Below are 16,184 nucleotides of genomic sequence, written 5' to 3' on the forward strand. Positions count from 1 at the left end.
AATGGGATACTAAAGAATATAATTAACTGGAGGGTTATTATTTTCGCATATAATAGTAAATTTAAAGTTACTCTTTCTAATGATGAGATTGTACATGTTTTATTTTATGAAAACTTATTATAAAATCTGAAATTGTAAAGCAGTTAAATTAGGAATCAGCTATTTGTATTACAAAAACACTTAAAAGGATTCAGAGGAGGGTTTGTTTTTATTTTTGGTTGGTGGGTGGTTGATTGATTTTAAAGCTTTCCTGGTACATTGAAAATATTTCATTTCTCTGAAACACTTCTATTTTGTAAGTGAGGTACATATACTTAAATGTCTAGATATTACGTAAACAGTTGTAAGCTGTTGTAGATTACTACACCTTTTCTTCTAACCTCCATATTATATTCTTTCCCAGTGTTTGACTTCTCCATTTTTTGTATTTACTCATTCTTTCTAATAATTGTCCCCTCCATGATCTTTTTCCTATTTTATTTTTTTTCAGCTTTTATCAAATTTACTGAGCAGTTTTAGATTTCTAACTTTATCTTCTTCTTAACCAATTTACAACATTACTTTTCTTTGATCTCCGTCATGGAATATTTTGGGAGAGTGGATGAAATAATGCTGAAATATACTATCATGTCTTGAATTCTCACATTTTCTTCTGAAAGACTATTTTGGGTGAGGAGAAGGAATGCATTATGAAGAAAGTGGCTAGTAGTACACACAGAGAACAAAATTGAGTAAGTAGTGTCACCTTAGAGCACAAATAAATAGCAGTTGTCTGCTTACCACTGGGTATTAATTTTTGAGTCATACAATTTAAAAATAATCATTCAGTTACATGTGTTAAAAATAAGTTATTTGGCATTCTAAAGCACAGTTGGAAAGTAGGGCATTAAAAATAGGTCATTTTGTTTTCTAAAACACAGGTAGATTGGACACTTTTAACACATAGAGAGCAAGCTTGAGTTAAAAGAAAAGATGTTATCACCTCTATCTTAAGCCAACATGAACTATGCCCTGACATGTAACTATATAGCTTCTGCCATAGGCTGGATCTGATCTGTATTTGGTGTCCATGTAACCTGCATAGGAATTAATCATGACCTACATCAGCTTAGGGTTTAGATATGAAGCCCAGCATACTCCTGCATTAGCAAAGGTGACTCTTAGTCTCCCTTTAATAAAAACTCTTGAAGTTAAATGGAATTATTAGATTAAATTTGTTGACACCAAAGGAAAAAATGTCCATCACTGACAAAACCCATACCATTTGGACATAGGAGACTAGAAGGCCTATTTACTTTTTCTTGAGATAAATAATTTATGATGTGCATTGTGTTTCATAAAGATAATCATAATAATTGAATAGAGAAGCTGAAATATGAGAAAGTATATTTACCATTGAATAAATCATAAAATTCAGTTCATATTCTGTGCTATTCTGTAGGGTTAGAAACATAATAAATCCAAATCCAATGAATCTGTTAGTGTGATAGAGTAACAAATGAGAGTTGAGCAGTAAGACCATGGCTAAAATAAATACATATTTCTGGTAACCACCAAATAGTAAATGTAAACTTACTTAAGAGCTTATTTTCTTTTGAAATTAGGGAAGTTTTTATGCAGCAGCATCTTTTTTTAATATAGCAAGGATTATTTATTGTTTTAGTTATTAATCAGTTTGTGAAATTATTGCTCACTCATTCACCAAAATTCACTTTATTTCCACACTGCCTAAATCAGGCATGATTCAAATTCTCATTTCAGGAGAATTACATAATATTACATTTTATTCACTTTGAAGTTTTAACCATTCTAAAGTGAACATTAATGTTAAATTTGAATGCCAGGATCTTCTCTGTTTGCTTTGTCTAAATTAATACAGCTAGTAACTGGCAAAGCGAAACTTGAACCTTTTCTCACTGCTGTTTCTTTTTTTTTCCCTCCTATTTCAGTGGCAGTACCCTTACGCTTTATTCCTACAGTTCTCTAGTTGTAGATAAATAGCGAGTTGATCCTTTCGTATTCAGAAGAATTAATTCACTTGTAGCTTTCTCTGCATGTTTCTTAGAGTAGTGTGAATGTTTGCTCTTTTTTTTTTCCCCCCAGAAACATGCTGTTTCATTTTCATTGCAGATAAAGGAGAGCAGTTAAGTTTTCCACACACACATACTTCTTTCTTTCTCTTATATATTACTTTCCTTGGGTATCCTGTTAGTGACTGTTCTGTCAACTAGAATATTTCTTTATTATTAGCTGCTTCATTGTTTTTCATTCTAAGTTTATTTTTAAAGGTCAACAGGGAAAGCACTTTTTTTAGGCTAAAATGTGTGAATACACTCTAGTATAATTTTACCTTTTATAGAGCTAAAGATTTAATTGAACAGAAAAGAACTATACAGTAAAGTATATGGAGACTGTACAAATTATTCCTAAAACTTATTAAAAAATAACTTTTTTGCTACTAGTAATTATGCACAAACTTCCTTAATTATCACTCATTAAAAGCTTGTAGTTGCAATGGGAATAATTTCCTGTCTTCAAAAAGTTGTTCCTTTGAGGCAGAGCAACTAAATCCCATTTAAAATCCCATTGCACCTGTGCCACATGTGGAGTCTCTGGATTTAAGGAAACTAATAAACCACATACCAGTTAGCTTTTATGGTTGATCCTGTTTTGATACCAGTCTTTGATACATTCTAGTTATGGGAAAGTCATTTATCTTTGTGATTTGAGGAGTTCTGCTAGGTTGTTGTTTGTATAGTTCAGATCTTTATTCTGGAACTGAAGAAAACTACGTGGATGTGCTTTCCAAGAATTGTTACTAAACTAACACAAACAACTTTTTAAAAAATCCCTGAAAAACCATTTTCCTTGTAATAGATTATCTCCGTAGTCATATTATCATTTAAAAGATACAAGTTACCAATCATAATATGCCAAAATAAAGAGGAAGTAAGAATTTTGAAAGTTATTGGGACCAATAACTATGTCATGCCACCGCTATTATTCAAGTTTGTGATGTGAACAACACGTGGAGGTGTTGCTCCTTATTTTCTAGTCTTCAAATTTTTTTGTTTTCTGGATTTTAAATATTTGATTAGTTGGAGAGAATGCATATAGAAGATTTGACATCTCAATATGGAATATTAGATAGTATTGTAGGGATTGGCTTTAATGTATGTGTTTTGGGGTGTGTGTGTGTGTGTGTGTGTGTGTGTGTGTGTGTGTGTGAGAGAGAGAGAGAGAGAGAGAGAGAGAGAGAGAGAAGCCCTGAATATAAGTGTCAGAAATTTTTATTGGAAAAACATAACCAACTTGTAATTGAAACAGGATTAGTCAAGAACCATCAGCACCAACACAAGTGTATCTTTGCAGACCGAAGGAATCAGCTAAACAATTACAGTCATCTCAATCTCTACTAAAACAAAAATCGCATCCAACATGCCACCTGACACCATTTCTTTCTCTCTCTCTCCTTTGCTCCTTGCGATGTGGCATTCATCTCTCCTTGTGCCTCCGTTCTGAAGAGATAACAGTATAGCAACAACTCTGCCACTGAAATCCTGTTCTCTGACTGATTTTGGCACCTGCAAAGAGAAACAACCAGTAACAGGCAGCCGCAGCATCAGTATTAATCTTCCATGATGAAATCTTTACAGGTCAAGAACAAGCACACAGCTCTTTTCTCACTCCTTCACAGTGGACCATGCAACTAGTTGAAATGGAAGACAATGGATTGTCTGCAAGCCTTTTGAACAGTGGAGGATACAGGGCATTGGTTTTAGGTGAATTAACCCCCAAATATTCTTGAAGTTTGATATCTCCTTTGGTCTTTCTTTCTAGAATACCACTGTCATCTGATTTTTCAAATCCTTAGTATGACCACAAAGAATAAGTTTGCATATGTGGCATCTCGTCACTTTAGTTTCGAATAAAAGTATGAAAATAATTAATGCTAGAGGGCTTAATCTCTAAAACTGTGTGTGCACCTTTATATTCAAGAAATTTTTCTCTCAGAGCCAACCACATTGTACATTATGTTTCTCTAGAACATAACACAAGATGCTACTTGTGTAGGAAGTAGTTTTCAGTGGAAATCTAGTGAAAATGCATTATACTAGAAAAAGTCACCATTAAGCCCATGAAGAATATTATGAGGTTCCTGACTTCTTGGCATGTGTGGGCAAGAAAAGTGCCAAGAAGAGTGTTGGAATTCTAAACTTGACATTTTGTGCTTAGTACTGCTTCCATTTAAAAATGAGTACCATCTATGAAAGCTGCCTGTGCTGAGAGAACATGGAACTAGCTGTAGATAGGAAAGCTCCCAGTGTATACTCTACTTCCTACTCTCATTGTAAACCTACAAACATATTCCTGGCTTTTTCCCCACCATTTATAATTATACATCTTTACTTGATAGTAGATGATTGTTCACTTACCAAAGTGAAAATTTAGCAGTACAATGTGTTTTACTTCTGTAGTGTTTGATATTAATCCAGTTGTTATATAGGCAATGGAATTTTTTTAATTTTGGAAAGAATCTTAGAAGTCAAGTTAACCATTGGTTAGAGCAGGGTTTAATTTATTCAGGTTTGTAAGTTCAGTGTAGAGATCACTGTTTCACAAAAAAGAGAGAACAATTGCTTGGCCACTGGCCAAGAACTGTAACTCCATGCCGTTTATATGCATATGTACAGAGAGAGTCTAGAAGATTAGGTTCTTCTCATTATTGTGTAGAAAGTTAAATCTTTTCATACTTAAAAAAAATATGGAATCCACCAAAGTCCTGAAAAAAGGTTAAAAGGAGGCAGAAAGCTGGAGGAAAGTATAGTAGTAAGGCATTGTACCTGTATGTGCTAAGGCTTGGTGTCAGTACCTTGGCTAGTGTTTTTAACATCAAGGAATTTCATCCTCCGAATACAGTACCTGTGATTTCTTTTTCAGGAAGTGTACTAAATATTTAAAGTTTGCCAGAGAGTTGAACTGTTACATATATTTGCTGCTGAGAAGATAGGGTTGGGCTTGTTTAAACAGAATGGGGGAACTGACAGAATTAAAACCCGTCCATTTTAACACTTACTCCCATTTAAGGGTTTTGATGTATATATTTATGCATTTGAAGAGAGATTAACGACCCCCCACCCCCCAAAGAAGGAAATGAAGTGCAGAGAGGAAAACATTAAGGTTCTAAAGTAATTAAGTCAGTTAAACACACCTGAGGTATGTTTGATGCAGTATGCTCCCCTCAGTAATATCCAGCTCAGTGATTGAGGATGGGCATGGAGGGAGCATATATATAGTTAGGAAAGTAAACCTCCCTAGGAATTTCATAATATTTGTCCCTTCTCCTCCTCCTACCCTAGTCCTCAATCTATACAACCATACTCAAGCAAAAATAGGATTATGGGCAGTAGTTTCAAAACCCATCTCTATACATTGAACGTGGTTTTTTTTGTTGGTTGGTTCATATTTCCAATGGCTCATGTCTCTCATATCCATATTTAAGATATATTAAAGAATATAATGGAGGAAAATTTGAGGACATTTAATAAGGATAAATTTGAAGTAAATCGGTAAAAATTTTCTTAATTCTTTTTTTCTGCACTGCCCTTTCTGTTAGCCTTTAATAGTGCCTTTTGTTAATTTCACTCTCCTGGTGATAAACTTTTAGAATGACATTATAAATATTTAATGAAATTAAAACTTAATTTGAGGACCTGGAGATACTAACTTTTGAGGGATTCGTATTGTTCATACTACTAAATGAATTTGGTGTTAAACTTGTTGAAACCTCATTCTGAACTAGTTTTCCCAGACGGACTAATGCTGTTATGGTGCTGTTGAATATATTATTGTAAGTGATAAGCTTTTCTCTGCTTTCACCATCTTCATAATATACCACACAGAATTCTTCTGCCAACCCTCATGGATTATAGGCAAGCTGAGAACGATATATCAGAAAATACTTTCTGTCTTATCTTGGCTTTATAGAAAGGCTGCTCTTCGAAATTGAGGGTTTTTTTGTGGGGCTGACATGTAACATACATTAAAGATTTGCTAAAGAAGTTTAAACTAGGATGTTTAATTTTTTTAGGAAATCCATTAGTTTTACATGTGAAAATGCATTTTATAACTCTTTAAGCTTTATAGTTTAATGCCTACACACCCCCACTTAAAAAACAAAATTGCCATTAAAGGAAATGCTCAAAAATACCCCAAATCTGCCTGGCAGTTTTAATCTGACATTTTACAGAGATTCTGCTGTTGCTGTAACGTAATTTTAGCTTAGAATGTTAAGCCAAGAGGATACTAAGTTGCCAGAAAGGACTTTGATTACAAATAGAAAGCATTTCTATGCTAAATATCTGGTGAGGGACAAACTGGTTTTACCTTCCATATAAATTTTTAAAAGTTAAAAATTTTAGAAGGTGGTATGTTTTGCAGGTTACTTAAATGATGAGGCAATATTGAGATCTGTTGTATACTTGTCTAACCTGGGTATTTTAATATATTTAAGTAATTCAGAATATTAGATCTTATTTTAAAATACTGTTAAAATAGCTGTAGTGTGTACTGTTAAGGTCCATTGCTATTATCTTTTTCTTTAAATGGAAAAGAGCCATGTCCTGTTATTGTATGTGATTACCAAACCTACCTCTCTCTTTAATGGGATCTTTTCTTACTCATGTCCCTTCAACACCATAATTGTCTACAGAGACCAGTTCCCTTCCAGAGATGCTGTTTGTTTCTTCTTAGACCTTCTCTGCTTTAATTGCTTAGCTGGTGGATGACTTGAGGATTGAAACTTGGTGTTCTTACTAAACATGATCTAGCTGTCTGGATTGCCTCTCTTTTTTATTTTAATAATTTGGACCACTACCTTTGCCATGCGTTACAGGATTCCATTCCATAATGATTCAGATCAGTTTTGAGCCCAGGTCTGCCTTGCTTCTCCTGAACCCTCTGAAAACAATTAATTCTGAGGATGGCCCAGAGGCTAATGTCAGTCTCAAGCAAGGAGAGTGTGGCCTACAGTATATAGATCTTTGGAAATGATCTGCAGTAAAGATAAGTTTAGTTGCTAAGACTACCATATTCTAGACTGTTGTACCTTGGGGCTAGACCAAAACTGGGCCTTGCCCCTTTCTGTAAGGAGAGGATACTAAGCAGTATTGCCTAGTGTTTGCCTAAAAGTATGTGTATTAATCTGTTCAGGCTGCCATAACAAAATACCATAGACTGGACAGCTTAAACAAGAGAAACTTATTTCCCACAGTTCTAGAGGCTGGAAGTCTAAGATCAAGGTCCAGCAGGGTTTAGTTTCTGATGGGGCTCTCTTCCTGGTCTGTAGATGGCCGTCTTCTCAAGCCTTCACATGATTTTTTTCTCTGTGCTCTCACAAAGAGATGGTGGGGTTGGAAGGAGAGATCTCTTTTCTCTTCCTCCTCAAAAAGCCACTAATCCCATCCTGAGGGCTCCACTCTCGGGACCTAAGCTAGCTCTTATTACCTCACAGAGTCCCCTTCTCCAGATACTATCACATTGGGGTTTAGGGCTTAGACATACAAAATTTGGGAGGAACACAAACCTTCAATCCATAATAGCATGTACACTTTTTCTCAGTGGGATTTGAGAGAAGTTACTTAGAGTTACTGAATTATCTTTCCTATAGAATTGTGTCACTTTAAGGTCCAGGATATTGTGGAATAAATATTAAATTACAATATGGAAGATGTAAATATATTTCACTGAGGACTATGGAGGATTTATGTCTATTTGCATATGACTTTGTTATAGTTCCTTCCCTTGACGTGCCTCTTAAATACCTAGGATCCAGCTTTTCTTTTAAACTAGTGCTCCTGACATTTCGTTTCTTCCTGTAAACTTTACAATTCAAACTGAATGAAGCTTGCCTGTGCTTCTGTATTGTAAGATCTTACGGGGCATTCTTGTCATGTTTTATGGAGGGTAAAAAGCTTCCTTAGCTGGCACAGACGTACATTTTATTTTCTTTAGTAAGTATATTATGATATTGATTACTGCCATTGCATAAACATCTGAAGATTACCAAAAATTATAAAACAAATGTAATTATGTGTCAACAATCTAGTTGAATCTCATAATTATATATTTATGAGTTAATAAAATTTAATATCTATAAATTCATTTTTAAAATAGTATCCCCATACCACATTTTTCGAATGAAAGCTGAAACAAGTATTTTTGCTGGTATTCTAAAAGGCATTTCACCGTTTTATCAGATTATTTAAAATTATACCAACTTACTAAGTGTTTACTAGCTTCCTACATGTATAAGAAATTAATGGCAGGTTTTAAGGCAGCAAACATTAGTGATCTGAAGAAAGAAAGTTACCACTTTCTGTGTTCTGTGGCATAAATGAATTTGAATTTTTTCATACTCATGGGCACAGCTATATGGCCAGTTTCTTATTCTACTTTATATAACTAAATGGAGACAACTGAACTGTGGTTTGACTTTATTGTTTCAAAGCATTTTAATCTATTTCCTCTCCTTATAATGAATCTTCAGTTATTTAATCCCCTGGGACATTATCTTACCTTTTTTCTTTTTTCATTAAAATTAGAAATATTTGTAACTGAAGCTACATTAAATGAGGAAATTTCAGAGAATTTAGTGTATCTATTTTAGAAAACTCTCCCCAAAATTTTAGAAAAGTTCATCTTCACTTAAATTTATTTATTTTTCTTTCTTTTTTTACTTAAATTTTATTTTGAAGGTTTCTATGTATCATCTAATGCCTAATTTACATTAAATATCTCTGCAACAAGTAGTGGTTGTTTCATTTTAAAATAACTGAAATAATCTTAAGGTCAGGTGGAATATGAACAACATACTTAGATTTAGTTTTTTAATCTGTGAATGTTTGTTTTTTGTTTTTCTTTATGATACTTAGAATATTCCTTTCACTTTAAGCCTTAGATACAGGTGTAATAGACTTTATATCTCTATTATCTGCTTTACGATGAAATACTATTTATATTTTCAAAGTAAATTTCAGAACTATTAATTTTTTGAGATAAAGGATTTAAAAAAAATATATCAGAAGATAAATCATTAAGAGACAGTGCTAATGAAAAACAAATATTTAAATAACCTCTATTCCATGTGGTATAGATTTATAACGGTAGTGGTACACATTTAGGCCAAGGCAATCTGGATTAGTTTACTTAATAAATAGTTATTCAAAAATATTATAAAATTGGGCATTCATAGAACTTTTCACTGAAATTTGGTATGTTCTTGTTTGTTAAGTAGTACTTAAATTTATATTGACAAATCGAGGTATGTGTGTAATGGGTGATTTTATTTGTTTTGGTGTCTAATTTTTTTTAATGTTCTAAAAATTATATATTTTGAGACATGAAAAATATTTATCAAAATGTTTAGATTAAATGAATGTTAAAGTAAATTTCTTTAGGAATTGCCTAGGTCTGCTCTGATAACTAAGGATCTGCCACAGCTATTCGTAAAATTTTTGTTTTAAGAGTCTCTTTAAAATTGTAGTGGGATTTATCCAAAGTGAGTGGTCAGACTGTGTGTGTGTGTATGTGTGTGTGTGTGTGTGTGTGTGTATTCCAAATGTTGTAAGGTCTCAGAATAATCAGTAGTTCTGTCTCCTACCTTTCTTCCTCTTTTAACTGTTGTGAAATATCTTCATTTCATTTGTTTTGTACTAGTAAATTATTCCCTCGTAAATTAAAATTTGGATGTACCAGAAATAAAACTTTGAGCTCATTTTGTGTTATAAGTCAGTTTCAGACTACCTTGCAGTCATTTTCAGTTTAGACATTATAAAAATAGATTTCTTGTGGTATAGAATAAAAGTCAGCATCTCGTTAGGTATAAAGATTTTCATGTGGAGGATGGTTTCTTGAAATAGGCTTTTGCCTTATCTCTTTCTATCTTTCAGGCATTGAAAAGAGCACTTTGGTCTTTTAACTCAGTGGAACTTTATAATACACTATTCTTCCCATCACTGTAAAAAATTGGTGCATGAGTAAAAATATCTTTTTTATATCACAAATAAATTGAGCTTGTTATAGTCCCCTTTCTTCATTTTCAGGAAGAGGCAGAAATTCAGGCAGAACTTGAACGTTTGGAAAGAGTCAGAAATCTTCACATTCGAGAGCTCAAAAGAATAAATAATGAAGATAATTCACAGTAAGTCATTATTTGTATTTCACAGTTTTACATAATAAAAGTTTTTTCTCCCCTTGGAGATCATAAACAGAGTATTTCCTTGTTGGGGGGCTTCTCACCATAGACCTCAAGTCCTTCCCATGGCTCAGAAGGCCTCGTTTGATCTGGTCTCTGGCCACCTCACCACCCCATCTCTCTCATCCTCCCCTCACTTATATGTCGTAGACACACTGGCCCCCTCAAACATGTCTCACTTGTTCCCTCAAGGCTTTTGTGCTCGCCATTTCCTCTTCCTGAAATGTTCCTCCTCTAAATATCTGAGTGGCTTACTCCTTATTTCACTCCCCATGGTCATTAGAGAAGCCACCCTGTCTAAAATAGCAGTCCTTGCCTCACTCCATCCCCTATCTCAGTATCCTTGCCTTACTTTATTTGTTCTTAGCATTTATCACTATTTGGAATTACAAATTTTTTTTTTTCAGTTATTTTATCTGTTTCCTTTCACTTGAATGTAAGCTACATGAGAGCAGGGACTTAGTTTTGTTCTTGCTATATCCGCAGAACCTAGATCAGTGCCTGGCATATGGTAGGCACAGAATAAATATTTGTTAACTAAATACCAAAGTTAATATTATAGTAGTGAGAAAAAAATTATTTCAACCAAAGGGATTTCAGTAAGCCATGTATCCAGCATTATGTAAAAACTGGAGAAGAAATAGAAAAGTAGTTTAAGTTATAGTCTCTGTCCTTAATCCCTAATCATCAAAATGACATTAAACGCTAAAGGAATTCAAAGGATAGAAAATATATGTGGGCTGGTGGGAATTTTATGAAGAAGATAGAAATTAAGCAAGGCATTAATTGGATTTAGTCAATGTAGAGGACAGGAAGGATGTCTTTTTACACTTTAAGACTTATGTAATTTAAATCTTCATGACCTAATACAAGTGTCAGAATTGGAAGTGGCCTATTTCTGCCGTGAAATACAAATATCTTGCTTAAAAGAAGGGCTATTTATGATCATCTCTGTATGAACGCAATCATTCCAATGTATAATGTCAGTGAAATAATATAGTTATGTAATATCCTTAATTGTACCAGATGAAAATTCTGATAACGCAGATAAGACAAAACTAATTTAAAATTGGCTCTTCTGAAAATTATGTCCAAACTTGCGGATATTACTTAATCCACTTGTTGAAAATTAAATAAATTGTTACAGCTTTACATTTTTCTTTTCTTTCTTTTTTTCTTCTTTTGGCTGTGTGGCTTGCGGAATTTTAGTTCCCCAGCCAGGGATTGAACCTGGGTCATGGCAGTGAAAGCGCCAAGTCCTAACCACTGGACCACCAGGGAATTCCCTACATTTTGCTTTAAAACTAACAGAAATCTCTTTTATTTATAAGTTCTCAGGAAAAGCTTAAATTATCAAAGCTGTGTTGATATTGAATAAAATATCATGTGTTTGCATCTGGAATTATAAAGCTATCATTGATATTTTTTTTTCCTTAAATATCAAGAGTGTACATTTTGGGACCACATTTTTCTGCTAACCCCTGCCATGTATTAGTTGTTGACCTTGGACAAGTTACTTAACCTTTCTGTGCAGTAGTGCCCTCATCTGTAAAATAGAGGTAGTAGCAGGGCCTACTTCAAAGGGTTGGTTAAGAACCAAATGAGATAATACAGGTGAGTGCTTAATGTATAGCAGGTGCAATAAGCTTTAAATAGTAATAGTATTGTCTGTGGTGGTTTTTTTTAAAGGATTTCTTTTTTGATTGGGAAATAAATTTTTATTTATAAAAGGCAAAGGCTGTAAAATTTCACCATGGATGAAAGCCAGTTTATAAATATAATTATTTTTAATCATATATCAATATTATAAAACTTGATTAACTGTAACTCCCAAAATAAAAGTATATTTTTCCAAGGGAAGTAATTCCTGCTGAATAGATACGGGATTTCATAAAGCTCTTAGTAATACAGTAGTCGGTAGGTCTTTATCACAGTGCTATAATTGGTCATTGAACCTGAATATTCGGCTATAAATGTTAAGCTTTGTGAACACCAGAGCGTTAAGATGGGTGATAGTCATGCAGTTAGAGAAGGAAAAGAAGTATGGAATGGAATTCAAAATTAGCAGAAGAGTAGCTGAAAAAGAAGTAGCTGGGAGTAGAATAAGAGCTAACTTTGTTGTGGACGAAACCTTTTTGTGGGTGTTTTCATGTGCCTGAGTGTTTTCTTCCCCACCCTTAAGGTTCAAAGATCACCCAACGTTAAATGAAAGATATTTATTACTCCATCTGCTTGGTAGAGGTGGCTTTAGTGAAGTGTATAAGGTAATGTACATTTTTTTCCTGTTCTTCATACTAATATGACAAAGATATAGGAATATGTGGTTAAGAAGTACATGTCTTTTTATTGATTTTATGATTTTTTGACTGTTTTTATGTCCTCTCATTACAAAAAAGAGTCTGTGGTGGCTTACACTGTCTTATCTCAAGAGTCTAAAAACTATCCTTGTGCCTTTGCAGTCCCTCTGATATTTGGTACCTGGTTATCACTAGCCAGTCTGATACAAGTAATAACAACCATTAGAATCAAGATAGGCAGGTAGCCATTTAATATAGTACATTTATGGAAAGGTTGTATCCCTTAATTTAAACATGTGTCACAAGTCTTACATGTCCTGAATTTACCCTAATTTCTACCTATTTTAAGGCCAGTGTTTCTCAAATGTGTATTTATAAATGTAGAAATATTTACTCATGTTTAATGCTTTATACCTTACTTTTTTTTCCACTTTATGTTATCTTTCTGCCCAACCTTTAAATATTGAAGTTCCTATGGTCTCATCATTCTTGTGCTCCTTTCAGATATATCCCCCTCCCATTCACTAAGTTATCACCTATTTGATTTCAGATACAGATGTATAGATACATAGCTATCTACCCCACACTCTCCTTCTGAGCCCCGTACCTGCTGGTTTATATGACTTAATCTGTTCACCTCATGTGGATGCTTCATAAGCACTGCAAACTCACATCTGAAATAGAAGTTATCTCTTCTCCCAACGCGCCCCCCCGCTTTTTAACACTGCTCCCTACTTTAATACACAGCACTGCCATTTACCTGCCCAGTCCCTCAAGTGAAAAACATAAAAGCCATCCTTCAATTCACCTTCCCTTCCCCCAACATAACCAGTCCCTGGTATCTGTCATTATTAATGTCATTAAGCTCTCCTAAATCCAGCAATGACCCTTCTCCCTCTCTCTTAGCGCAGGGCCTCATTGTCTCTTGTTGCATTGCCTAGCTGATCACCTTTTTTCTGGGCATTGAGTTTCTCCAGTTCATTTGTGTATGCTGCAGCTAGAGTGGCCTTGTTGTAAAATGCAGTCTGATCATCTCACTCCCCTGCTTATAAGCCCCAGTGGCTTCCCATTTGCTCTTAGCATAAAGTCACATGAAGGTCATAGCTTCACCTTAAACTTCAATTCCTATAGAAGGCTTCCCTGTTAGTCTGCCTTTGATTAGCTCCTTGGAACACTTGGTGCTTCATTATGTATTGGTATAGTCAGCGATTAAGACCTTGGGTTCTGAAGCCAGACAGGCTGGGTTTGAATCCTGGCTAATTCTGACTGCTGTATAAACTTGGGCTTATTGCTTACCATCCTCTGCCTGTCTTCACCTGGGAAAGCTAATAGTACCTACATCATAGGATCATTATAGTGATTAAATGAAACTATCACAGGAAAATCACAAAGAACTTCGTTGCTGACAAATGTAAGCTCATTAGATTATTAGAAATCCTCTCTGTTCAACGAGACAACCTGTATCCAGTTCTGACTCTGGGGCAAATTATGGGATTTGGATTCAGAGAACTTCATTTCTGATCTTGGTTCAACCATGAACTATTTTTTGTTTTGTTAACTTGGATGAGCATTAAGTGTCACCCATCAAGAGTGATCTGTGAGCTCTCTTCCAATTCCTATTTGTCTGATTCTAATGGTAGTTCATCCTCAGGCACTTAATGGTTGAGTAGTCTTAGGCCACAAGGTAGAAAAGAAGGTCATAATGTTGCTCACTGTGGACCTAAAAATCACCAAAAGTATAGTTAGCTAGCACTAGCTCCGCCGAGAAGTTGCCCGGCTTCTGAGCCTACTGATAGCTTTCATGACAGTCATCTGCCACTGCCCAATAGTATTTCCATTGTTTTTAGCCCCATAGATAGGGTCTAAAAGGGACTTTTCTTTTGGAAGAAAAGGCTTCTGTAGAAATTAGAAAATGCAGATTGTGGGTCCCTAATGACTTGAACCCTCATTACTGATTTAAATACTAATGACAGCCCCTCTGACCCCTTCAAGTCCTTTCATTGTTGCCAGGTCGCTTGGTAAACAAAGTAGCTGACTGTAAGTCAAAAAATTGACTCTTCTCTATACCAAGGTGGAAAGCATTGAATCAGTTGCTCGGTGATTACCATCTTAGCTTTATGGGAAGGTATACTCTACTCTTCTAATCTTGGGAGAAAGATATGTCATATACAGTTATTATCATTATACATGGATGATAACTTTATTAGTACTTAGAATTTTATTTTCTCCTATTTTTTTTACTATGATTGCCTTTGAGTTTTATAAAAGCTTTTTTGCTTTCTCTCACATGAACTTCTTTTATTCTCTTCTATTATATTTCTTAAAACTTAACTTTTAATATTATAATGAGCTAATGTTTATTGGATATTTATTATGAATCATATATTATTCTGAACACTTTATACGTTTCACCCCATTTAGTCAACAACCCAAACTTCATGAGACTGAGGCTATTAGAGAGGGTATTAAGCACAAAGTCATGCAGCTAATAAATTCATCTGACTCCAAAGTGAATATTCTTAATTACTGCATCCTATATTATTTCTGATCCCATGCTTTTATAATTTCGTGACAAGCAGTTTACCCCTACTGCTTATTTTAAGGTTAAATTGATAGAGGCAGTGGGAACTAGGAACCTTCTTCCTAATAAATATGTAAGCTTTTAGTGTTTTAAGGGAGCGCTTTTGTGTAAAAGTCACAGTTGAACCTAAATTATTAATTCCTCTTTAATGATATTCATTGTTTTTAAAAAACATTTATAAGTCACCTGAAGCCTTAAAATATTGATCATTCTTTATTTAAGAAATAGTCTGGTCATTTGAACAAACAAGTATAAAACCTTTTTTGAGCCCAGATTAAGGAAATATTACTGATAGAGTTAGGTATGATAATTACATATGGTTAATGGTTATGGTTATGTTTAAACAGTTTCATAATAAAAGTTTAGAATTTTTTTAAAACAGTTGGGAAATTGTTAGGAACTTGTTAATTTTCAAATGGGGGGGGAAAGGTGGAGTTGCTAGGAAAGGATACAGGAACCCACCAAAAAAGTATTACAGCCGCCTGTTTTCCTGGCCACTTACTGCTACTACCAGTATAGAGAAGAACGTCTATATTAAAAACAGATAGCTTGGGACTTCCCTGGTGGTGCAGTGGTTAAGAATACACCTGCCAGTGCAAGGGACACGTGTTTGATCCCTGGTCTGGGAAGATACCACGTGCCGCGGAGCAACTAAGCCCATGCACCACAACTACTAAGCCCATGCACCACAACTACTGAAGCCCGTGTGCCACAACTTCTGAGCCCGTGTGCTACAACTACTGAAGTCCTCGCATCTAGAGCCCGTGCTCTGCAACAAGAGAAGCCCGCACACTGCAACAAAGAGTAGACCCCACTTGCCACAACTAGAGAAAGGCCGTGCACAGCAACAAAGACCCAACGCAGCCAAAAAAAAAAAAAACAAAACCCAGAGAGCTTTATTGTTTTATCTTGATTCAATATATTGGCACTTATAAAACTTGAACGTGAAAATTCACATTAAGGTTTTTCTCTGATTTAGCACCATGGAATTTGTATCTTGTTTCTGATAATAAATGTGCCACTGAACTATATATAACCTTAGCAGAGATGA

At 34.7% G+C, this 16,184-nt stretch overlaps 1 protein-coding gene and 1 non-coding gene across 4 annotated transcripts in view; one reads left to right on the forward strand and one right to left on the reverse strand.

The window, feature by feature from the left end:
* Positions 1 to 16,184, forward strand: part of TLK1 (tousled like kinase 1) — a 152,333-nt gene that overhangs the window by 123,499 nt on the left and 12,650 nt on the right. For all 3 annotated transcript variants that reach the window (XM_060152660.1, XM_060152661.1, XM_060152662.1), the window contains 2 exons: positions 10,104 to 10,201; positions 12,438 to 12,519. In XM_060152660.1, the coding sequence (XP_060008643.1) occupies positions 10,104 to 10,201; positions 12,438 to 12,519 (180 nt within the window). The remainder of the gene's footprint in view (positions 1 to 10,103; positions 10,202 to 12,437; positions 12,520 to 16,184) is intronic.
* On the reverse strand, positions 11,465 to 11,536 carry TRNAE-UUC (transfer RNA glutamic acid (anticodon UUC)). The gene has a single exon. It is a non-coding gene; the product is annotated as a tRNA-Glu (tRNA).

The sequence above is a fragment of the Lagenorhynchus albirostris genome, chromosome 6 (assembly GCF_949774975.1).
Source record: "Lagenorhynchus albirostris chromosome 6, mLagAlb1.1, whole genome shotgun sequence".
Taxonomy (NCBI): domain Eukaryota; kingdom Metazoa; phylum Chordata; class Mammalia; order Artiodactyla; family Delphinidae; genus Lagenorhynchus; species Lagenorhynchus albirostris.